The 23,875-nt window shown below is 47.7% G+C and overlaps 1 protein-coding gene across 1 annotated transcript in view; it reads left to right on the top strand.

Annotated features, from left to right (window-relative positions):
* Nucleotides 1–23,875, top strand: part of myo15b (myosin XVB) — a 480,192-nt gene that overhangs the window by 310,352 nt on the left and 145,965 nt on the right. The window contains exons 39-42 of the mRNA XM_070856827.1: nucleotides 8,482–8,667; nucleotides 12,383–12,537; nucleotides 19,188–19,502; nucleotides 23,565–23,658. Coding sequence (XP_070712928.1) covers nucleotides 8,482–8,667; nucleotides 12,383–12,537; nucleotides 19,188–19,502; nucleotides 23,565–23,658 — 750 coding nt within the window. The remainder of the gene's footprint in view (nucleotides 1–8,481; nucleotides 8,668–12,382; nucleotides 12,538–19,187; nucleotides 19,503–23,564; nucleotides 23,659–23,875) is intronic.

Here is a 23,875-nt window from a genome sequence, read left to right as displayed (position 1 = left end):
AAAATGGAATGAACGTGAAATAATGTCGGGACGCACCGCCACCGCCACCATTGAAAGCCTGAGGGCCATGTTTACCACCCACGGCCTGCCTGACATACTGGTCAGTGACAACGGGCCATGTTTCACCAGTGCCGAATTTAAAGAATTCATGACCTGCAATGGGATCAAACATGTCACCTCGGCCCCGTTTAAACCAGCCTCCAATGGGCAGGCAGAGCGGGCAGTACAAACCATCAAACAGAGCCTTAAACGAGTCACAGAAGGCTCACTCCAAACCCGCCTGTCCCGAGTACTGCTCAGCTACCGCACGAGACCCCACTCACTCACAGGGGTGCCCCCGGCTGAGCCACTCATGAAAAGGACACTTAAAACCAGACTCTCACTGGTCAGCCCAACCTGCATGATCAGGTAGAGAGCAGGCGGCAGCAACAAAATGTAAACGATGGTCGCGCCACTGTGTCACGGGAAATTGATCTGAATGACCCTGTGTATGTGCTAAACTATGGACATGGTCCCAAGTGGATCGCGGGCACGGTGATAGCTAAAGAAAGGAGTAGGGTGTTTGTAGTCAAACTAGACAAATTTGCAGAAAGCACCTGGACCAAATGAGGCTGCGGTTCACAGACTGCCCTGAACAACCCACAGCAGACACCACCTTTTTCGAGCCCACAACACACACCCAAAGGATCAACGACACCATGCCTGACCAGGAAATCGAACCCATCACACTCAACAGCCCAGCAAGGGCCCGGCTCACCCAGCAGCCCTGCAGGGCCAACAACACGCCAGCCCAGCGAGGGCACAGCCAACACACCAGAACAGACATTTGTAACGAGGCGGTCCACCAGGGAAAGAAAGGCTCCCGACCGCCTCACCTTGTAAATAGTTTTCACTTTGACTTTGGGGGGGGGGAAGTGATGTTGTGTATCTGTAAAGCATGCACTCCCATGTTCCACCACCAGAGAGCTCATCCCCTGAAGTCCCAAGGGATCCCAGCATCCCTTGGGAGCACTGTATATAAGCCGGCCCCTAAGGCCTGTTTCTCACTCTGGAATGTCTTATTGAAGACTGAGGTCACTGTTACTTTAACCTCCCTGTGTGCAGCCTCATCTGTGTTAGGAACACAATACAAAGCTGAACTGCTTACTGCTGGTCCTGATGTCTTTGGGGGTTGTCTAAATGCCCCCAGTGATGCCGAAGTTTGGTACTTTCACTGCCACTCAGAGTGCTGTTTAAATGTTAACCTCTGCCTGCACATCTGATTCCTGAGGCCTCCTTCAATGCTGAGGGAGAGTTTCTGAGTAAATGTTGATGATTGGGGAGCCTCACCCACCACGATCATATATCAGAAATGATGGGTACACTCAGAACATTACTCCTGCCATTTCTTTCTGATGTCATCTACACTGGGGAGTGAGTGCCGCAAATTCATCTCCAGTAACGTTGAACCCGCCAGGCCCTGTCTCCTGCTGTTGCTGCCCCTCCTCCACCAAAATAATTTGCAGCGACAGACTTGATGTGTTCCCCATGCTGCAGAGTTCGCTGAGAGACATTGCTAATGTCGCTGAAACTTGCTCGCCCCCTCTGGAACTTTAACACCAGCTTCAAATGGTTGAAATTGACATGATATAAAAGTGAAATAAGTAATTTTGCCTGTTAACTGCTGCTTAAGCAAATAAAAAAGGGTTACCTTGATAACTAATATTAAGAAAGACTTGGATTTATATAGCGCCTTTCACGCCCACCGGATGTCTTAATGCGTTTTACAGCCAGTGAAGCACTTTTGGAGTGTAATCACTGTTGGAATGTGGGAAATACGGCAGCCAATTTCTGCACAGCAAGCTCCCACAAACAGCAATGTGATAATGGATAAATTGAGGGACATCAGGGATAACTCCCCTGCCCTTCTTCAAAATAGTGCCATGGAACCTTTTATGTCCACTTGTGAGAGCAGATGGGACCTCTGTTGAACGTTTCATCTGAAAGACAGCACCTCTGACAGTGCAGCACTGGAGTGTCAGCCTCGATTTTTTTTGAAATATTTACTCCCATCGACAAGTTTAGCAGCATGGGCAAAAGTTACCACTCACTCCATTAACACTAGATCACAAACCCATCACTGTCCCCACCGCATGTGGAGAGCATGTAGGCGATTTGCCCGTTATATGCAGCGGACGGTAAAATCAGCTGATTGAAGTCTCCGTTAGCTGTGAACAACTACCGAAGGAAGTGGAGACTTTGGCAACTTCAATCACTTTCCTGGAATTTAAACCTGCAATTTATTCTGAGACAGAGTTGACAATAGGTTACATGCACCATCGCAGACATTTAATATTGCAGTGCCACTGCTGAATTACCCGAAATAGTCGGTGTACTTAATGTCTCATAATCAATGCCTTTGTAATTGACTTAAATAGAAATGGCAACTGGTTTAGCGCCTTTCGCCCAATATAGACGACTGTCTCTGATAAACGTGAACTGTGTAAGTGGTGGGGACTATATACCCTTACCGCAAGTACATTTACACTCAGAAGCATGCAAGGGATGAACATACAAATTGGAATTTTAGACTCAGAACAGCTTAGCTGGGATTGTAAGGTCACTGACCCATGCAACACATTACCTGCATTAAAACAAACCAATTGCCCCGATAGTCGGATCAATATTAGCCAAAATTTTAAATATTGTGCAAAATGCAATGGACCATTCACAATGTTGTGATTGTATAAAATACTTGCTTCCTAAACACAACTGTCAAATTTGTTTCAAGTTCATGTGATGTACCTGCAAAGTTGCTGCACTGTGGTTGCAGCATTGTCCTCTGGGTTAATATAAAAGGTCATTCTCTTCATTTCACTAGCGCACAGCGATTGGATCACCTGCAGGACTCAAACATTGGAGTAGCAGAGCCAGCTGAGATAGACAGATTGCTAGTTTCAGGTCTATGCCGTTAGAGGAGGCCATCCGGCCCATTGTACCTGTACCGGATCTTTGAAAGAGCTATCCAATTAGTCCCACTCCCCTGCTCTTTCCCCACAGCCCTGAAAATGTTTCTTTTTCAAGTATATATCTAATTCCCTTTTGAAAGTTACTATAAAATCTACTTGATATGCTTGTAGTGTTGGGAGATGCAGAATGAATACGAACGATAAATTACCTATCTTCAAATGTTTTGCATCTGCCACATACCATGATCCTATCCACATGTCCCTGCATTCTCCAGGAGTACTATTTTGGGATGGGAGGGTGTATTAACAGGTCAGTTAGTTTCAATTTGACTTTAGGTCAGAATGAACTGATGCAACGGTGACTGTTCTGGTGTTTTGAGAAGGGCTTTCTTTCACTAGTGATTCTGAGGTAGACTCGAATTGCTTTATCTTTGCAGCAAAGGTTAGATACTTTCTCTGAGATCATAATTAACGAGGCACACTTTAACCTTGGGCCAAATGGATCGACAGGAGAGAGGAATCAAGACTGGAAAAGGTTAAATCTTCTTTGCTCTGACCAAGATGTTGACGATCAGATAGAGAGCTTGAAGAATGATTCAATGATTTCTGTTTCACTTGGTGTGTTTAGAACACAGTGCTGAGGATGATATATTATAATCCACAGAGATTCCTGTGATTACAGAATCTGAAATATTAAATTGAGATAAGCTTATTAGTGGTTCTAAATGTTTGTGAGGCTATCAATCAACTAAGCTTATATAAATCCCCAACAATAAAGGCTTACTAGAGTTTATAGATTTTGGAGGAATATATTTCTCAAATAAAGAATGTATTTCTTACATTGTGCGGAAGTCCTTTCAACCCCAGCTGGCATCTCTGTCTATAAAAGGCTTGAAATGATGCGATCTGAATATGAATTTTAACCTCGCTCGTCAGGCGAGAATGGGGCAAGGTCAGGTCTCATGGAGCGCCGCAGTTGGGGCTCTGGTTGTTGAGCCTTGGCATGCGTCTCTGTCACCTGGGACTGTGCATGCTGCTGAATGTTCTTGTTGCTCGTTCACTGGTGGTGGTGTGGGCAGCATCTCATGATCTTCCTCAGGTTTCTCAGTGTCCATGCTGAACCTTTTTTTTTTACTTGGTCCAGACGCTTGCGGCATATCTGTCCATTGTTAAGTCTGACCACGATGACCCTATTCCCCTCTTTACCAATTACAGTACACTCAAGCCACTTGGGCCACAAAGCGTGATTAAGAACAAATACAGGGTCATCGATTTCTATACATCTCCCCTTTGAGTTACGGTCAAGGCACTCATTTTGGGACTGGCGCTTGCCCTCAACAATGTCTGACAAGACTGGATGAATGAGGGACTGCCGAGTTTTAAGTGTACGTTTCATGAGTAGTTCCGCGGGTGGGACTCCCGTGAGCGAATGCGGTCGGGACCTATAGGCCAACAGGAGGCGCGATAGGCGGCATTGAAGGGAGGCTCCTTGAATCCGGAGCATGCCCTGTTTTATGATTTGGACCGCATGTTCCGCCTGGCCATTGGAAGCCGGCTTGAACGGTGCTGTCCTGACATGTTTGTTGCCATTACCCGGCATGAACTCCCGGAATTCATAGCTAGTGAACGGGCCGTTGTCGCTAACCCAGGATGTCCGGCAAGCCGTGGGTCGCAAAGAGCGCACGCAGACTCTCCACAGTGGTGGATGTCGTGCACGAATTCAATATGATGCACTCGATCCATTTCGAGTACGCATCAACAACAATGAGGAACATTTTTCCCATGAATGGGCCCGCGTAGTCTACGCGTAGCCACGGGCTGAGTGGGGGCTCCCTGGGGGCATTGCCCAGCTGGACACACGTCATGCACCTGCGAACACAGTGTTCCAGGTCTGAGTCAATTCCCGGCCATCATACATGTGACCGGGCAATGGCCTTCATTAGCACGATGCCTGGGTGCTCGCTGTGGAGTTCCCTGATGAATGCTTCCCTTCCCTTCTGGGGCATGACTTCCCGGTGGCCCCATAGTAGGATGGAGAGCTCATCCATCCGTCTGTGAAACGGTCTGACCTCCTCGGGGCATGCTCCGTGTGCGGGCGCCCAATCCCCAGTCAGGACACATGTCTTAATCAAGGATAGGAGGGGATCTCTGTTGGTCCAGATTTTGATCTGGCACGCTGTGATGGGGGAGCCTGCACTGTCAAAGGCATCAACGGCCATGACCACCTCAGCGCTTTGCTCCACTGCCCCCTCAGTGGTGGCCAGTGGAAGCCTGCTGAGCGCGTCAGCGCAATTTTCGGTGCCTGGCCGGTGCCGTATGGTGTAGTCATACGCAGCCAGCGTGAGAGCCCATCGCTGTATGCGAGCTGACGCATTGGCATTGACAGCTTTGCTGTCTGACAACAGGGATGTTAACGGCTTGTGGTCCGTTTCTAACTCGAACCTTCTGCCAAAAAGGTACTGGTGCATCTTTTTCACCCCGTAGACACATGCGCGTGCTTCCTTTTCAACCATCCCATACCCCCTTTCTGCTTGGGAGAGCGACCTGGAGGCATAAGCCACAGGTTGGAGTTAGCCCTCATCATTACTCTGCTGCAACACGCACCCAACCCCATAGGATGATGCATCACATGTCAAAACCAATTTCTTACAGGGATTGTACAGGGTCAACAGCTTATTAGAACAAAGCAGGTTCCGTGCCCAATCAAAAGCCCATTCCTGACAGTCCCTCCAAAACTAATCGCAACCCTTACATAGGAGCACGTGTAGCGGCTCCAACAATGTGCTTAAGTTCGGCAGAAAGTTCCCGAAATAGTTCAAGTGTCCCAGAAATGAACGCAATGTGTTGCCGGGCCTGGGCGCACGACGAATCGCCTCCGTTTTGGATTCAGTGGGCCGGATCCCGTCGGCGGCAACCCTCCTGCCCAAAAACTCAACCTCTGGGGCCAAAAACACACACTTGGACTTCTTTAGTCGCAGGCCTACCCGGTCCAGTCGGCGTAGCACCTCCTCCAGGCTGTGGAGGTGTTCCTCGGTGCCTTGACCCGTGATAAGGATGTCGTCCTGAAATACGATTGTTCATGGGATGGATTTGAGCAGGCTTTCCATGTTCCTTTGAAAGATAGCGGCCGCTGATCGAATGCCAAACGGACATCTGTTGTAGACAAACAGCCCCATGTGCGTGGTGATGATGGCCAGTAGCTTGGATTCTTCAGCCAGTTCCTGGGTCATGTAGGCTGAAGTGAGGTCCAACTTGGTGAACAGCTTGCCGCCTGCCAGCATGGCAAACAAATCGTCCGCTCTCGGAAGCGGGTATTGGTCTTGTAGTGACACTCGGTTGATAGTGGCTTTGTAGTCGCCACAGATCCTGACCGAGCCATCCGTTTTTAGGACAGGGACGATGGGGCTTGCCCAGTCACTGAACTCAACGGGCGTGATTATGCCCTCTCTTAGCAACCTGTCCAACTCACTCTCAATTTTCTCCCGTATCACATACGGCACAGCTCTGGCTTTGTGGTGCACTGGTCTGGCGTCCGGGCTGATGCGTATCACTGCTTTGGTACCTTTGAATGTCCCGACATCAGGTTGAAATAGTGACTCAAATTTCTGTAGGACCTGTGAGCATGAACTTCGCTCCACAGATGAAATGGCGTGCACATCCCCCCATTTCCAGTTCATCTCGGCTAGCCAGCTCCCCACCAAAAGCGCGGGACCATTTCCCGGGACAATCTAGAGTGGCAGCCGGTTCTCTGATCCATTACGTGTGACCACCAACATTGCACTACCTTGCACTGGGATGATCTCTTTGGTGTACGTCCGTAATTGCGTGTCAATGCTTCTAGTTTGGGTCTGCTAGCTCTGAGTGGCCATAGTTTCTCGAATTGTTGGACACTCATAAGTGACTGGCTGGCCTCTGTGTCCAGCTCCATGCGTACTGAGATGCCGTTTAATAGGACTTTCATCATCATAGGTGGCATTTTGGTATATGAGCTGTGGATGTTTGCCACATGAACCTGCTGAACTTCAGGGTCCATTGCTTTGTCCCAAACATCAACCTGCCTCGCAGACCCCTCTTCTGGTTCATCAGCCTTGTAAATTAGCCTCGCTGCGGGCTTTCTGCACATTCTGGCTAAATGTCCCTTGAAGTTACAATTTCTACAGATAAATTGGTGAAACCTACAGGTTTTTGCAGCATGTCTGCCCCCCGCACCTCCAGCATGAGCTGAGATAGTTGTGAACAAAAGAGCTGTTACCAGACATTCCTCTCTGATTATCTCTTTGATTACTCTTGAGCACTCTATTAGTGGGTGTCAATGGCTCCATCCCAAGATGCATTGTCCACTGTCATGGCGTAAATGTCTGTTCAACCTGCCATTGTCTCTGTTGAGGACCCACTCTAGAGTCTGGTGCTGCCTGGGTGGTGTCGAATTGTCCTTGCCTGCCTGCGGGGTTCTGAGTCGCGTTTACAATGTTAACTCCCTGATCCATTGCCACGTTGGAAGCAGAGTTGCGCGCGTATATTATCTTGGTTTCCTCCTCCCCCGCCATGAAGTTCTGAGCCATCAACGCCGCCGCTTCCAAGGTCAAGTCCTTGGTCTCAATTAGCTTTCTGAAAATCCCGGCATGACCAATGCCCTCAATAAAGAAATCCCTTAACATCTCCCCGCTGCAGGCGTCTGTGAACTTACAGAGGTTGGCCAAGCGCCAAAGGTCTGCAACGAAGTCCGGTATGCTCTGTCCTTCCCGACGTCGGTGTGTATAGAATCGGTGTCGGGCCATGTGTATACTGCTCGCCGGTTTGAGGTGCTCACCAATTAGTTTGCTGAGCTCTTCAAAGGTTTTATCCGCCGGCTTCTCGGGTGCAAGCAGGTCTTTCATCAGCGCGTATGTCTAGGTCCACAGCTGGTCAGTAGATGCGCCCTTCGCTTGTCAGCCGCTGCATCTCCCAGCCAGTCCTTCGTAACAAAGCTCTGCTGGAGCCTCTCAACGAAATCGTCCCAGTCCTCACCAACACAGTACCGTTCCTCTGTGCTACCGGTGGCCATTCTCGTGAGTCGTTGATTCCTGTTTCTCGTCACCAAATGTAATGTCCTTACACACTACTATAAATTCACACGAGGCACATTCTGCAGACAAGGTCACTCTGTGACCCGAACCTTTATTCACAGGACCAAGAAGTGATGACCCTGCATGGGACCTCTCTTTATATACCTGGATGACCAGGTGAGGAGTGTCTCCCACAAGTTCACCCACTGTGGTCAAGGTGCGCACTTCTTAGGTGTATGCAGTATGCAGTGTTGTTACATGAAGGTTACAGTTACATGAAGGTTACATACATGACATGTAGGATAGCACGTTTTACAGTACCTATCTGCAATGATATAATGGTATTTCCTTGTGTGTGTTCAGCATGTGATATCCCCAGAATCTATCTAGCTAAGACACACTTCTAGCGTGTGTGGGAGATGCAGAGCATTTCAAGAATGGAGAAGGCTGCACCCGGTCGGTAATCTATCTCTTTCTCTCTTGTTCAGCTGTTCCAGCAATGCCACAGATGCAACAGATGCCCACTGTACCCGCTTATCAGACCATGCCTTTAATGGGTGCAGCCATGCCTGCGATGCAACCGATGCCTGCGATGCAACCGATGCCTGCAATGCAACCGATGCCTGCGATGCAAAATGTTCCTATGATGCAACCAATGGCACCATCAATGCCAGGTAACTGTATGTTACAAGGTACTTCTCTTCCTCTCCATCACAACCTGTACTCTATCATTACCACTATGGTTAGTGCTCCTCTGAACTTTCCACTGTTCTTCCAATGTGCAAATACACTGTTCCTGCTCTCTACATCCCCCCCTGTGTTGGAATCAAGACAAGTCACTGGCCTAGAAATTCGATGGCCCGGCACCAGTTATTCAGGCACTAAATAGGTGCCATGCTTCCAATATGGCAGGCAGGATGTGCATTGCCTGCCATCTTGGTAGAGGCAAAAAAAAAGGTGTCCCCGGCCTGCGCCTGATACAGGTGTGGTCTTTTTATATATGCAAATAACGGGCCTAACCGCCTGTATGAGGCATCATGTTCAAAATTGGGTTGTCCTCAACGCAGCTGGCGCTGGTTGCCTGCATTCAGGACAATCAGGTCTACATGCAGCCTAACCAGCAGTCCTTAAAGGGACCACCACCAAAAGGCTATGGCGCCGAAATTGGCCATATTAGATGCCTCCCATTAGCGCCTCTGGTTTTCGTCCGTGGTGGCCCGTTTCTGCACTGCGATGAAAATTGGACAGCGCCCCGTGACGCTGCCGACAATGATGTCAGCGCCAGCCTCGCGGTTCGCAAGCCGGGCCACACTCCGCTCGTGTGGCACAAGTTAAAGGGGATGTGCGCTGCACTGCCAATTTTTTTATCCGACTCAACAGTCGGGTCGTAGTCCGCTGATTTCACGGGGGCCACATCCCTGGTGACCTAGTGGGGAATCAAGAGCCGTGCAGAGCTCACAGTGTCCCTCCTCTTTAACAGAAGGGGCGGTCCCATTGAATGCATTAGCGCTACGTGGAGAGTTGCGTCCCCAAGCCTGCTCTGAGAGGAAGTGGAGCACCTCACATTGCACTCCACTTCATCTCCGGGGCGGTAACCCCAATTTAGGTCGTGGGACGGGACTTCCCCTCCAGGCGCAGGAAGTCCCGCCTTGCGAGGTTCACCCCACCCACTCCCCCACCCCCAACGGGGTGCTCCGCAATTTTGCGCCAATGTGTTTAAACTGAATGTGGATCCAGGTTGAGCAGTACTCCTTCCGGGTCTACATTAAAATTATAGGCCACTGCTCACACTCTCCCAATTGACCCCACACCCCATTCCAATCAAACCCCATGTCCTAATTGACCCCCATCCCGGTCGCCCAATCGACCACCCTCCCTTTCTCAATCACACCCTTCTCTTGATCATCCTCCTCTCCTGGACGACCCCCTCTCAATCTCCTTCCCGTCTCCTTTAAGTGCTTACCTGAGGCAGCCACTCTAAATTCATTCAGTTCGTCTTGACCATTGATCTACCTGGGCATGCCCAATAGGTGTCTGGAGCTCGCTGGTCTAATGTTAAGGAAGCTCAAGGTCCACTATCGGGTGGGCTGGAGTCAGCATATTTCTAGGCCACTAACTCATTCTTTCACAGTATCTCAAACCCGAACAACTCCTTAAGGGGTTAGAAATTCGTTATAGCCAAGGAATTGGTGGTGTTAGGATAAAAGATGGTGAATTAGCACCAGGCAAAAATGCTCTAGACAGCATGCAAAATTCGTCCTCACTGCTCAATAAAATGATTGGAGTCTTAAATCAAGTCTAAAAACCCAAGCTTAAGCTCAAATCTGCATCAATATTGGGTGTAGTCTAATTGCAACTTATGATTGCCACAGGCTTTTTTCACTACTTAAAGGAGAGGTTAATTGATGCTGCAGCACCTCATTCTCAGCATTGTTGGCTGTGCAGCTGCCTCAACAACCATAAGAAGGACAAGGAGCACTTATTAACAAATCCTCATGGCAGATCGCCACCCAGGGTGAGAGCCCGCAGGTTTTTCCATGAAGCTTTGGAGGCATTGGTTTCAGTGCTGGAAAGAAGGCGGGCAGTCCTGTACCCACCAACTGGCAGGAGGCCCTCTCCACAAGTCTGCCGCAATATGTGGAAGGAGATGGCACACCACATCATGGAGTGCTCATCCGGAAGCCTGATTGTCCGGCTGCCTCCTCCCTCCCTCCTGTTCCTCGTCTTCTTCCTCCTCCCTCTGCGCACATGTTTCCGTCTGTTTTGCTGCCTAAGTTCCCTCCACCGTAGATCCTTGAAGAATACTTAGTACTTGCCACAAGGCTCCTGATACAAAAGAACCTTGAACTTACTCAATGAAACTGCAGCAGTAGCTGAAACTAAAAAAAAGCCACTGAAACTGCACTAACCTGACAGGTGCGAGTGATTACTGATGATCCCTTTAAATAATGTCCCTGCAGCCGGCTTCCTGGTGCTGCACGCCAGCTCTCCCTGTCGGAGTTTACTCCAGGCGGTGGGGTATGTGGCTAAAAGCAATTTGGGAAATCGGACGGTCAGTGAGTGTTGCACACACACTGATGTCGCGATCGCCTTGGCGTTGAGGTCCCTGGCAACAGCTGTTACCAGCAGTGCTACGGGGGTCCTGATTTGGCATGCGGTGTTGGATTTGCCTTGCCCTGTCGCTACTTGTCTCAAAACCGCATTGTCTCCCCTGATCTCCTTCTCTTATAGGATCATAGGAATGTACAGGAAGGTTAGAAGAATAAAATCTTCCATCTTTAATGAGGGGGAGATTTGACATATTCCTTCTAGCTCAGGGTGGCTCTCTGTCCCAGTGTGGTTGGGCCCTGGAGCCAGGCTGCTGTACTGTCCACATTTCTCTATCCAGTTTGAATTCGCACCATTGCGGCCCCATGTCTTTGTCCCAATTTAGACTCTCCTCTTTGGTGTGTAGGATTTCATTGACCCTCTGACCCTGATATATAATGCGACATGTTCCTATCCAGTTCTAAATTTACTGCTTGATGAGCGATTATCAGTATCCTGCTATCTTGCATTCTTTTGATCTTGATCTCTGTCCGTATACCTATCTCTCTTTCTCTCCTGCTGTTTATTTCTTTCCCTGGGGTCATTCTCTTGCTCAGTTCTGCTCTCACCTGTTCTCTTTCTCTCTCTCTCGGTTTGGGTCTGTTTCTCTCTGTCTCTCATTCACTCTCTATCCTCCAATCACCAGGATTTTAAAACCGAAGCCTGGCCCCATCTAATCACTGCTTCCTGATTCAATACAACTTGTGTTTTACTCTTTTCAATCTTGGTGGTATAGATGGACTTCATTAGGGGCTTTCTCAATTTAAAAACTGTGTGCTACAGGATCTCCTTCAGTTGCATAAACTTGGCTTGTATTCCCTTAGGTATAGAAAATCGAGGGTTAATCTAATCGAGTTGTTTAAAATTTTAAACGGATACGATAGGGTACATATTGAACACCTACTTCCTCTGATGGGGAATCAAGTACAAGGGGTCAAGATCTTAAAATGAGAGCTTGGCCGTTATCAGGAAGCACTTTTTCACACAAAGGGTAGTGGAAATCTAGAATTATTTCCCCCAAAAGGCTGTGGATGCTGGGATGCAATTGGAGCTTTCAAGACTGAGGTCAATAAATTTTTGATAGGTAAGGATCTCAAGGTAGTTAAAGCAGGTAAATGGAGTTGAGGGGCAGATCAGTCATTATCTAATTTAATAGTGGAACAGGCTCGAGGGTGCTGAATGGCCTGTTTCTGTTCCCTGTCCTATGTTATGTGCTAGGTAACTGTGTGTTACAAGGTAACTTTCTATGTTTTACGAGCTTCCAGTGAATAGTTATCTCTGATTATGGGCCTTTCTCTGCAGCAATGATGATGCCACAGACCAGTGTGCCTCCAATGCCGTCTATGCACCAGACATCTCAATACGCAAGATCTCATGTCTCACAGCCCGAAAACAGATACGACTCCTCCCAACTAGCAGCCCAGCAGACATTCATCAACCAGCAGGCTCTCCTTTTGGTGAGTGTACATGTTACACATAGAGCATACCTACCGACAGTTAGACAGAGTGAAATGTGTTGGATCGGTGGCCATATGAATCAAGAGATGTATGAACAAAGAACTATATATAGACTGATATATCTATGTATTGTGTTCTGAACACAGAGGAGGCTGCACACAGGGATGTTAAAGTAACAGTGATCTCAGTCTTTATTAAGACACTCCAGAGTGAGGAATAGGCCTTAGGGGCCGGCTTATATACAGTGCTCTCAAGGGATGCAGGGATCCCTTGGGACTTCAGGGGATGCGCTCCCTGGTGGCGAAACATGGGAGTGCATACTTTACAGATACACAACATCACTCCCCACCAAAGTCAAAGTGAAAACTATTTACAAGGTGAGGCGGTCGGGAGCCTTTCTTTCCCTGGTGGACCGCCTCAGTACAAATGTCTGTTCTGGTGTGTTGGCTGTGCCCTCGCTGGGCTGGCATGTTGTTGGCCCTGCAGGGCTGCTAGGTGAGCCTGGCCTTGCTGGGCTGTTGGGCGTGATGGGTTTGATTTCCTGGTCCGGGGTGGTGTAGTTGATCCTGTGGGTGTGTGTTATGGGCTCGAAAAAGGTGGTGTCTGCTGTGGGTTGTTCAGGGCCATCTGTGAACCGCAGCCTCGTTTGACCCAGGTGCTTTCTGCAAATTTGTCCATTGTCTAGTTTGACTACAAACACCCTACTCCCTTCTTTAGCTATCACCGTGCCCGCAATTCACTTGGGACTATGTCCATAGTTTAGCACATACACAGGGTTATTCAGATCAATTTCCCGTGACACAGTGGCGCGACCATCGCTTACATTTTGTTGCTGCCGCCTGCTCTCTACCTGATCATGCAGGTTGGGGTGAACCAGTGAGAATCTAGTTTTAAGTGTTCTTTTCATGAGTAGCTCAGCCAGAGGCACCCCGTGAGCGAGTGGGGTCTCGTGTGGTAGCTGACCAGTACTCGGGACAGGCGGGTTTGGAGTGAGCCTCCTGTGACTCGTTTAAGACTCTGTTTGATTGTTTGTACTGCCCGCTCTGCCTGCCCATTGGAGGCTGGTTTAAACGAGGCCGAGGTGACATGTTTGATCCCATTGTGGGTCATGAATTCTTTAAATTCGGCACTGGTGAAACATGGCCCGTTGTCATTGACCAGTACGTCAGGCAAGCCGTGGCTGGCAAACATGGCCCTCAGGCTTTCAATGGTGGTGGTGGCAGTGCTTCCCGACATTATTTCACATTCAATCCATTTTGAAAAAGCAACCACCACCACCAGGAACATTTTACCGAGAAATGGGCCCGCATAGTCGACATGGATCCTCGACCATGGTCTGGAGGGCCAGGACCACAAACTTAGTGGTGCCTCTCTGGGCACGTTGCTCAACTGAGCACACACGCTCCATTGCAGTACACAGGACTCTAAGTCAGAGTCGATACCGGGCCACCAAACGTCGGATCTGGCTATCGCTTTCATCATTACTATACCCGGGTGTGTGCTGTGGAGATCCGAGATGAACGTCTCCCTACCCTTTTTGGGTAGCACTACACGGTTACCCCACAACAGGCAGTCTGCCTGAATGGACAGCTCGTCCTTTCGCCGCTGGCACAGCTTGATTATTTCTTGCATTTCAACGGGGATGCTGGCCCAGCTCCCATGCAGTACACAGTTTTTTACTAGGGACAGCAAAGGATCTTGGCTGGTCCAAGTCCTAATCTGGCGGGCCATGGCAGGTGATTTATCATTTTCAAACACTTCCATGACCATCAACAAGTTTGCAGGCTGCGCCATTTTCACTCCCGTGGTGGGCAATGGTAGCCGACTGAGAGCATCCGCACAGTTCTCGGTGCCTGGCCTGTGGCGGATGGTATAGTTATATGCTGATAGCGTGAGTGCCCACCTTTGTATGCGGGCTGAGGCATTCGTATTTATCCCCTTGTTTTCAGCAAACAGGGATGTGAGGGGCTTGTGATCAGTTTCCAACTCAAATTTGAGGCCAAACAGGTACTGATGCATTTTCTTTACCCCGAACACACACGCTAATGCCTCTTTCTCAATCATTCTGTAGGCCCTCTCAGTCTTAGACAAGCTCCTGGAAGCATAGGCGACAGGTTGCAACTTCCCCGCAACGTTAGCTTGTTGTAATACACACCCGACTCCGTACGACGACGCATCACAAGCTAGCACAAGTCTTCTACACGGGTTATACAATACAAGCAGCTTGTTGGAACATAAAATGTTTCTGGCTTTCTCAAAAGCAATTACTTGGTTTTTTCCCCATACCCAGTTCTCACCTTTACGCAATAACACATGTAGGGGCTCTAAAAGGGTGCTTAACCCCAGTAGGAAGTTACCAAAATAGTTGAGGAGTCCCAGGAACGACCGCAGCTCCGTGACGTTCTGTAGCCTGGGCGCGTTCCTGATAGCCTCTGTCTTGGCGTCTGTGGGCCGAATGCCATCCGCCGCGATCTTTCTCCCCACAAACTCCACTTCTGTTGCCATGGAGATGCATTTCGACCTTTAAGCCGCAGCCCTACGCAATCCAGTCGCCAGAGGATCTCCTCCAGGTTTTGTAGGTGCTCGGTGGTGTCCCGACCCGTGACCAATATGTCGTCCTGAAAAACCACCGTGTGTGGTACAGACTTGTGTAGGCTCTCCATGTTTCTCTGGAAGATCGCTGCAGCCGACCGAATTCCAAAATGGCATCTGTTGTAGCTGAACAGTCCCTTGTGCGTGTTAATGCAAGTGAGGCCCTTCGAAGACTCCTCCAGCTCCTGCGTCATGTAGGCCAAAGTCAGGTCGAGCTTGGTGAATGTCTTGCCTCCTGCCAGCATCGCAAATAGGTCATTTGCCTTAGGTAGCGGGTATTGGTCCTGTAGCGAGAAACGATTAATAGTTACTTTATAATCGGCACAAATCCTGTCCGTGCCATCACTTTTGAGTACTGGAAAAATCGGGCTGGCCCACTGGCTGAATTCCACTGGGGAGATGATGCCCTCACGTTGCAGCCTGTCCAGCTCAATTTCCACTCTCTCCCTCATCATGTGAGGTACCGCTCGCGCCTTGTGGTGAATGGGTCGTGCCTCTGGGACCAAGTGGATCTGCACCTTTGCCCCGGAAAAGTTTCCAATGCCTGGCTCAAAAAGGGAAGGAAATTTGTTAAGAACCTGGGTACATGAGGCCTCATCGACATGTGATAGCGCTCGGATGTCATCCCAGTTCCAGCGGATTTTGCCCAGCCAGCTCCTTCCAAGCAGTGTGGGGCCATCGCCCGGGACAATCCAGAGTGGCAGTTCGTGCACCGTGCCCTCGTACGTGACCTTGACCATGGCGATGCTCAGGACAGTGATAAGCTCTTTGGTGTAGGTAGCCATCAAACTCACATTGTCCTACAAGTCGCCTTATCTCGGCGACGTAGCTCGCCACATCCTGACCTTCAGATCGCTGGCATGTGTAGAACCGATACCTCGCGATCAGCACACTCTCCCTCGGGTTAAGATGCTCCCGAATCAGTATACACAGCTCCTCATACGACTTATCTGTGGGTTTCACCGGAGCCAGAAGATTCTTCATGAGGCTGTAGGTCGGTGCCCCGCAGACCGTGAGGAGGACCACTCTCCTTTTTGCAGCGCTTCCTTCTCCGTCCAGCTAGTTGGCTACAAAGTATTGGTCTAGCCGTTCGACATAGGCTTCCCAGTCCTCACCTTCCGAGAACTTCTCCAGGATGCCCACAGTTTGCTGCATCTTTGTGTTGGATTCATATACTCGTCGCCAGTTATTGTATTCCTAACACAGATGAGACTGCACACAGGGAGGTTAAAGTAGCAGTGACCTCAGTCTTTATTAAGACACTCCAGAGGGAGGAACAGGCCTTTGGGGCTGGCTTATATACAGTGCTCCCAAGGGATGCTGGGATCCCTTGGGACTTCAGGGGATGAGCTCCCTGGTGGCAGAACATGGGAGTGTATGCTTTACACGTACACAACACTATACACAGCAGATCTCTTTTAAATACATTATTTCCCCATCCCATTGTGAGTAAAGGCAGTCCTTGATGTAGTAGTCATTCAGGTCTGGAAGGTCTGAGGTTAAGAATACAATAACATAAGAATTAGGAGCAGGAGTAGGCCATACGGCCCCTCGAGCCTGCTCCACCAATCAATACAATCATGGCTGATCTTCTACATCAACTCCAACTCATGGAGATCCATTGAGCTATCGGGGCACCATTCCCAGTCTGTGCTGAGTTAGCTGATGTCAGCCAGGGCAGTTGTAGTCGTGCTACAATTTGGCTTTTGTGCCTCTGCGAATGGGCAGGGGAAAATCAGCTAGGATTTCTGTTCCTCTTCACTTGAATGTCACATGTGTGGATGTCATCAAATCATATAGCATGAAAGGAGGCCATTCGCTTTATTGTGGTTGGGCCGGCTCTTTGAAAGAGTTATACAATTAGTCCTACTATCCTTCAACTTTTCCCCTTCAAGTATTTATCCCATTTCCTCTTGAAAGTTACTATCGAATCTGCTTCCACCACCCTTTCAGGCAGTATAATCTAGATCACAACTCGTTGTGTAAAAGAATTCTCATCTCCCCTCTAGTTCTTTTGTCAATTACCTTAAATCTGAGTCCTCTGGTTACTGACCCACCTGCCAATGGAAACAGTTTATATTTACTCATTCTATCAAAACCCCTTGTAACTTTGAGCATCTCAGTTAAATCTCTCCTTAACCTTTTCTGCTCAAGGGAGAACAATCCCAGCTTCTCTGGTCTCTCCAAATAACTAAAGTCCTTCATCCGGTTGTCATTCTGGTAAATCTCCTCTGCGCCCTCCAAGGCCTTGACATCCTTGTTAGGTGAGGACAGGTTGGAACTCAGCGGTGGTACCCTCCCTCCTCCTGTAACCAAGGAGCCTGTTGATGCTGGTGCACAACCTCAGTATCCTGTTTGACCCTGAATTGAGCTTCAAATCCAACATCCTAGTCACCACTGAGACTACCTATTCCCACCTCTGTGACATTGCGCACCTCCATCCCTACCTCACATTCATTACCACTGAAATCCTTATACCATCCTTTGTCAATTCCAGACCTGATTACACTAAATCTCCCCTTCATGGCCTCCCAAGTCCCACTCTTCACAAATTGCAACTCATGCAAGACTCTGCTGCCTATCTCCTACCCTGCACTAAGTCCCACTTCCCAATCACCTTTGTCTTCACCAACCTTTGCAGGGTCCCCAGTCCACAAGACAAGATCCCTGTCTTCATTTACAAATCCTTCTATGGCCTCATCCCTCCCTCACTCAGTAACTGCCTTCAGCCCTATGTTTCTGCACTCACCCTCTGCTCCTGTGACTTGGGCCTCCTTTGCAGCTGCCTCCATTCCCCCATTCACAGCAGAGCCTTCAGTTATCTTGGAACTCTCTCCCTAAACTCCTCCCCACCACCGCCCCGCCGTTGTTACCTCTCGCCCTTCCTTTAAAAGCCTCCTTAAACCTCACCTTTTTCATCTTACCTTCCGTTACTACCTCTAAGTTTTCTCCCACCACTGCTCAGTGTCCATTATTCTACCTCTGTAATGTATGCACCTGTGAGTATGCTCACAGTTTTGTAGAGCTGTTGATCTACCGGTATGCTCGCGGCCTTCCGCAAGAGGTGGTGTCGGAGGGACTGGAGTGCATCATCACCCCGGCAACCAAATTTTAATTTGATTTTACGTTTTAAAGTTTAATTTGTTTTAATTGCCGGGTTCTTATTGTTCCCCTCCCCTTTTATAGGGGGCACTTGTAAAATATATGGTTTTAATGCCCCCCAATTTTTTTTTTTTTAAAACACAAAAAAAAAACATTTATTAGAAAAAGGGGAAGTTAAGTGTCTGGAGTGTCCCCCAGATCGGGGGGCACTTGATCTAATGTCTATTTTGTTCCCCCCCCCAAAAGAGTTGTAGAGCTGTTGATCCACCGGTATGCTCGCGGCCTTCCGCAAGAGATGGCGTCGGAGGGACTGGAGTGCATCATCACCCCAGCAACCAAATTTTAATTTGAATTAAGTTACTGTTAAAAGTTTAATTTGTTTAATGTGTCGGCTTTGGTGCCTCCCCCCCCCACTCTTTTAATCAGGGGGCACTTGATTTATATTTGATTTACAGATGCAACCAAAAATAGTTGTAGAGCTGTTGAGTTGGGAGTGGCTTGGTCACATGATATTTATAATACTCAATAAAACCCCAGCCAGTTGGTTTCGGGGGATCCACGATGAGGCAGGTAGTTGTGAGCCTGGTGGATGAACTGGTAATGTGTAGTGTGATTGTTAAACCTTTTGTGAAAAAACCAACTAGTTTTTAATAGCAATGTGTTGCTATGAATTCTTAAGCAAAGAACCCATGAAGCAAATACATTACAACCTCCATGAAGCATCTTGTATTACTTTAAAGTTGCTTTTATAAGTGCAAGTATTTAAGGTAAAGTGATGGGTTCCAGCACATGTCTGACCAAAAAAATCCTGTTTACACCAGATATTATCCAGCTCTGTAAGATTAAGCACAAATAAAGGTCAATTTTCTGCGAGGCACTCCCTCTGTGGAGACATTTACCCGTTAATTCCCAGTGAAGCGATATAAATCTGATATAAAGTATTTTCTTTCCCCAGGCCCAGCAGATGACTATTCAGGCCATGTCAATAAGTCAGCAACAACAGCAGGAACGACAGAAGGAACGACAGCCGGAGCGACAGCAGGAACGACAGAAGGAACGACAGCCGGAGCGACAGCAGGAACGACAGAAGGAACGACAGCCGGAGCGAGAGCCGGAACGACAGCCTGTCTCTGAAACTCCAAAAGCCACAAATCCCCCAAAAAACACAAAACCCATCCCGCCTACTCCATCCAAACAATCAAAAAAGCCCAGGGTGAAGGAGCCTGTTGTTGATAAAGAACCCGCCGAAGAAGTGCCTCCTGGGAACACGGTATTTATTTTTATCATCCCATTCTTCCCACAGTGCCTCCTCCTTTATCTCAAGGAGCAGGACAGTCAGGTTTAGGCTTCGACTTGACTTGCTCTTCAGCTCAAGGACGAAGACAACTGGAACTGGGTCTGGATCCATAGAAACATAGAAAATAGGTGCAGGAGTAGGCCATTCAGCCCTTCGAGCCTGCACCGCCATTCAATAAGATCACGGCTGATCATTCCCTCAGTACCCCTTTCCTGTTTACTCTCCATACCCCTTGATCCCTTTAGCCGTAAGGGCCATATCTAACTCCCTCTTGAATATATCCAATGAACTGGCATCAACAACTCTCTGCGGCAGGGAATTCCACAGGTTAACAACTCTCTGAGTGAAGAAGTTTCTCCTCATCTCAGTCCTAAATGGCCTACCCCTTATCCCAAGACTATGTCCCCTGGTTATGGACTTCCTCAACATCAGGAACATTCTTCCCGCATTTAACCTGTCCCGTCCCATCAGAATCTTATATGTTTCTATGAGATCCCCTCTCATCCTTCCAAACTCCAGTGTATAAAGGCCCAGTTGATCCAGTCTCTCCTCATATGTCAGTCCAGCCATCCCTGGAATCAGTCTGGTGAACCTTCGCTGCACTCCCTCAATAGCAAGAACATCCTTCCTCAGATTAGGAGACCAAAACTAACACAATATTCAAGGTGTGGCCTCACCAAGGCCCTGTACAACTGCAGTAAGACCTCCCTGTTCCTATACTCATATCCCCTAGCTATGAAGGCCAACATACCATTTGCCTTCTTCACCGCCTGCTGTACCTGCATGCCAACTTTTAACGACTGATGAACCATGACACCCAGGTCTCGTTGCACCTCCCCTTTTCCTAAACTGCCGCCATTCAGATAATATTCTGCCTTCATGTTTTTGCTCCCAAAATGGATAACCTCACATTTATCCAAATTCTACTGCCTCTGCCATGCATTTGCCCATTCACCTAATGGGTCCAAGTCACCCTGCAGCCTCTTGGCATCCTCCTCATAGCTCACACCGCCACCAAGTTTAGTGTCATCTGCAAACTTGGAGATATTACACACAATTCCTTCATCTAAATTGTTAATGTATATTGTAAAGAGCTGGGGTCCCAGCACTGAGCCCTGCAGCACTCCACTCGTCACTGCCTGCCATTCTGAAAAGGACCCGTTTATCCCGACTTTCTGCTTCCAGCCTGCCAACCAGTTCTCTATCCACGTCAGTACATTACCCCCAATACCATGTGCTTTGATTTTGCACACCAATCTCTTGTGCGGGACCTTGTCAAAAGCCTTTTGAAAGTCCAAATACACCATATCCACTGGTTCTCCCTTGTCCACTCTGCTAGTTACATCCTCAAAAAAATTCCAGAAGATCCGTCAAGCATGTTTTCCCTTTCATAAATCCATGCTGACTTGGACCGATCCTGTCACTGCTTTCCAAATGCGCTGCTATTTCATCCTTAATGATTGATTCCAACATTTTCCCCATTGCTGATGTCAGGCTAACCGGTCTATAATTACCCGTTTTCTCTCTCTCTCTCCTTTTTAAAAAAGTGGTGTTACATTAGCTACCCTCCAGTCCACAGGAACTGATCCAGAGCCGATAAACTGTTGGAAAATGATCACCAATGCATCCACTATTTCTAGGGCCACTTCCTTAAGTACTCTGGGATGCAGACTATTAGGCCCCGGGGATTTATCGGCCTTCAATCCCATCAATTTCCCTAACACAATTTCCCGCCTAATAAGGATATCCTTCAGTTTCTCCTTCTCACTAGACTCACTATCCCCTAGTACATTCGGAAGATTATTTGTGTCTTCCTTCGTGAAGACAGAACCGAAATATTTGTTCAACTGATTGGTCTGCCATTTCTTTGTTCCCCATATTAAATTCACCTGAATCCGACTGCAAGGGACCTACGTTTGTCTTCACTAATCTTTTTCTCTTCACATATTTATAGAAGCTTTTGCAGTCAGATTTTATGTTCCCTGCAAGCTTACTCTCATACTCTATTTTCCCCCTCTTAATTAAACCCTTAGTCCTCCTTTGTTGAATTCTAAATTTCTCCCAGTCCTCAGGTTTGTTGCTTTTTTTAGCCAATTTATATGCCTCTTTCTTGGTTTTAACATTATCCTTAATTTCCCTTGTTAGCCACGGTTGAGCCACCTTCCCCATTTTCTTGTTCCCAGACAGCCATCCAAAAAGGAGACTGATACTAAAAGGAAATGCTTACTACAGAAGCATTCAAGCCAGATAGAGAACCAAGTAAATCCTGATCTTTTTAAACCACCAAACTTACATGGTGGATTTCCAAAAGACTTTGATATTGGCCTCAACTGGTTGTATCTCCTCTCCGGTTGATACATATATTTGCTACTCTACACACTACTCTACACACTCTACACTACTCTACTCTACTCTACTCTACACTACACTCTATTCTACTCTACTCTTCCAGCACTTATGAGGCATGGGTGAAGAAGGGGAGTTCTTTCTCACAACCTCCTGTGAGTAATATTCCATAATGCCATAGTTGCGCCAAGATTAACATTCAGGACTGAGAAAGCTACTCATTATAATGGCAGCTAGAGAGAGACTGACACATTGTCCAAATGCGTCTTTTGTCAGCCAGGAAACCCAACATGATTTATTTTGTATTACCACAACGGAGAACAATTCTTTTTAGGTTAGGATTTGCTTTTAAATATTTCTGGGAGCTGAATACATCACATCTATTGAGCAGCTTATCAAAGAAAGAAAAAACTTGGATTTATATAGTGGCTTTCACGACCTCAGGATGTCCCAAAGCGCTTTACCTCCAATGAAGTACTTTTGAGGTGTAGTGAGTTACTGTTGTAATGTAGGACACACGGCAGCCTATTTGCACACAGCAAGCTCCCACAAACAGCAATGTGATAGTGACCAGATAATCTGGTTTAGTGATGTTGGTTGAGGGATAAATATTAGCCAAGACATCGGAGAACTTCCCTGCTCTTCTTCAAATAATGTCCTGGGATCTTTTACGCCTACTTGAAAGGGCAGATGGGGGTTCATCCGAAAGACGGCACCTCCGAAAGTGCAGCGCTCCCTCAGCCTGGATTTGAGCTCAAGCAATGTTGCACAAAAAAGTAAAACTTCATTCAGACAGTTAGGTTGTTAAACTATTATTCACGAACATATACTCACTTATTCACGAACATATACTCACTCCGGATTCATCTCCTTGAGCTCGAGAAACAGGTCAGCTGGGGCTGGACATGGCCTAGACCTGGCTTCCTGCATTAGCTGAGGGAATAGGAGAGCCAACTTTCCGGCTTTTCCTCTCATAGGTCTAGGTGTTAATGGGCCATGTTACTGTATTAATGAGGTATGCCACGATATTAATAATGTGTTTATGAATATAAATTCAGGTATTAGTGAGCTAAATTATTGTTTTAGCAAATAGTAAACAGGATTTCATGAATGTTAATTGATTCTTTAATAACCTTTGTTGATTTATGTGTCAGGAAAGAATACAATTATAAAAGGGAATAGCAGCCATGGTTCAGTGGTAGCACACTCACCTTTAACTCAGGAGATTAAGCCCCACTCCAGAGACTTGAGCACATAATCTAGAGCTGACAGTTCAGTGCAGTAATGAGGGAGTGCTACACTGTCGGAGGTGCCATCTTTCGGTTAACTGTGTCCCCGATTGCCCTCTCTGGTGGATGTAAAAGATCCTATGCCACTATTTGAAGAAGAGCAGGGAGCCCAACGTCACTAAAACAGATTACCTGGTCATTATCACATTGCTGTTTGTGGGACTTTGCTCTGACCAAATTAGCGGCTGTGTTTTCTACATTATGACAGTGACTGCAATTCAAAAGTTCTACATGCAAGTTATTTCTTTCTGAATGAGCCCCAAGTCAGAAAACCTGGCTTGTAAGAGTTAAATTCCTCAGCTCTGAGACACAGCCTCATTTTTTTGTTCATCTCTTTGGATTTAATTTGCCGGAGGAATGGTTATTTTGGTATATCATGTCGGGTGGCTTCTCTCTCTAGGACGTCTTGACTGCGAACAATGATCCTGTTGACAAGATGAGCTTGGAGCAACTTGAATCTTTTCAGCAGAAACGAGATTTCTTCCAGAGGATGGGTGAGTATTAGAAACACAGCAACAGAAGTAGGCCATTCAGCTCCTCGAGCCTGTTCCACCATTCAGTGAGATCATGGCTGATCTATATCTCAACTGCACTCACCTGCCTTGGTTCCGTATCTCTTGATACCCTTAACTAACATAAATCTTGAGCTCAGTTTTGAAATTTTCAATTGACCCCCAGCTTCAACAGCTTTTAAGGGGAGACAGTTCCAGA

The sequence above is a fragment of the Pristiophorus japonicus genome, chromosome 16, assembly GCF_044704955.1.
Source record: "Pristiophorus japonicus isolate sPriJap1 chromosome 16, sPriJap1.hap1, whole genome shotgun sequence".
Classification (NCBI taxonomy): Eukaryota; Metazoa; Chordata; class Chondrichthyes; family Pristiophoridae; genus Pristiophorus; species Pristiophorus japonicus.
The sequence above is the reverse complement of the archived record's forward strand: the minus strand, read 5'-3'. Positions and strand labels throughout refer to the sequence as shown.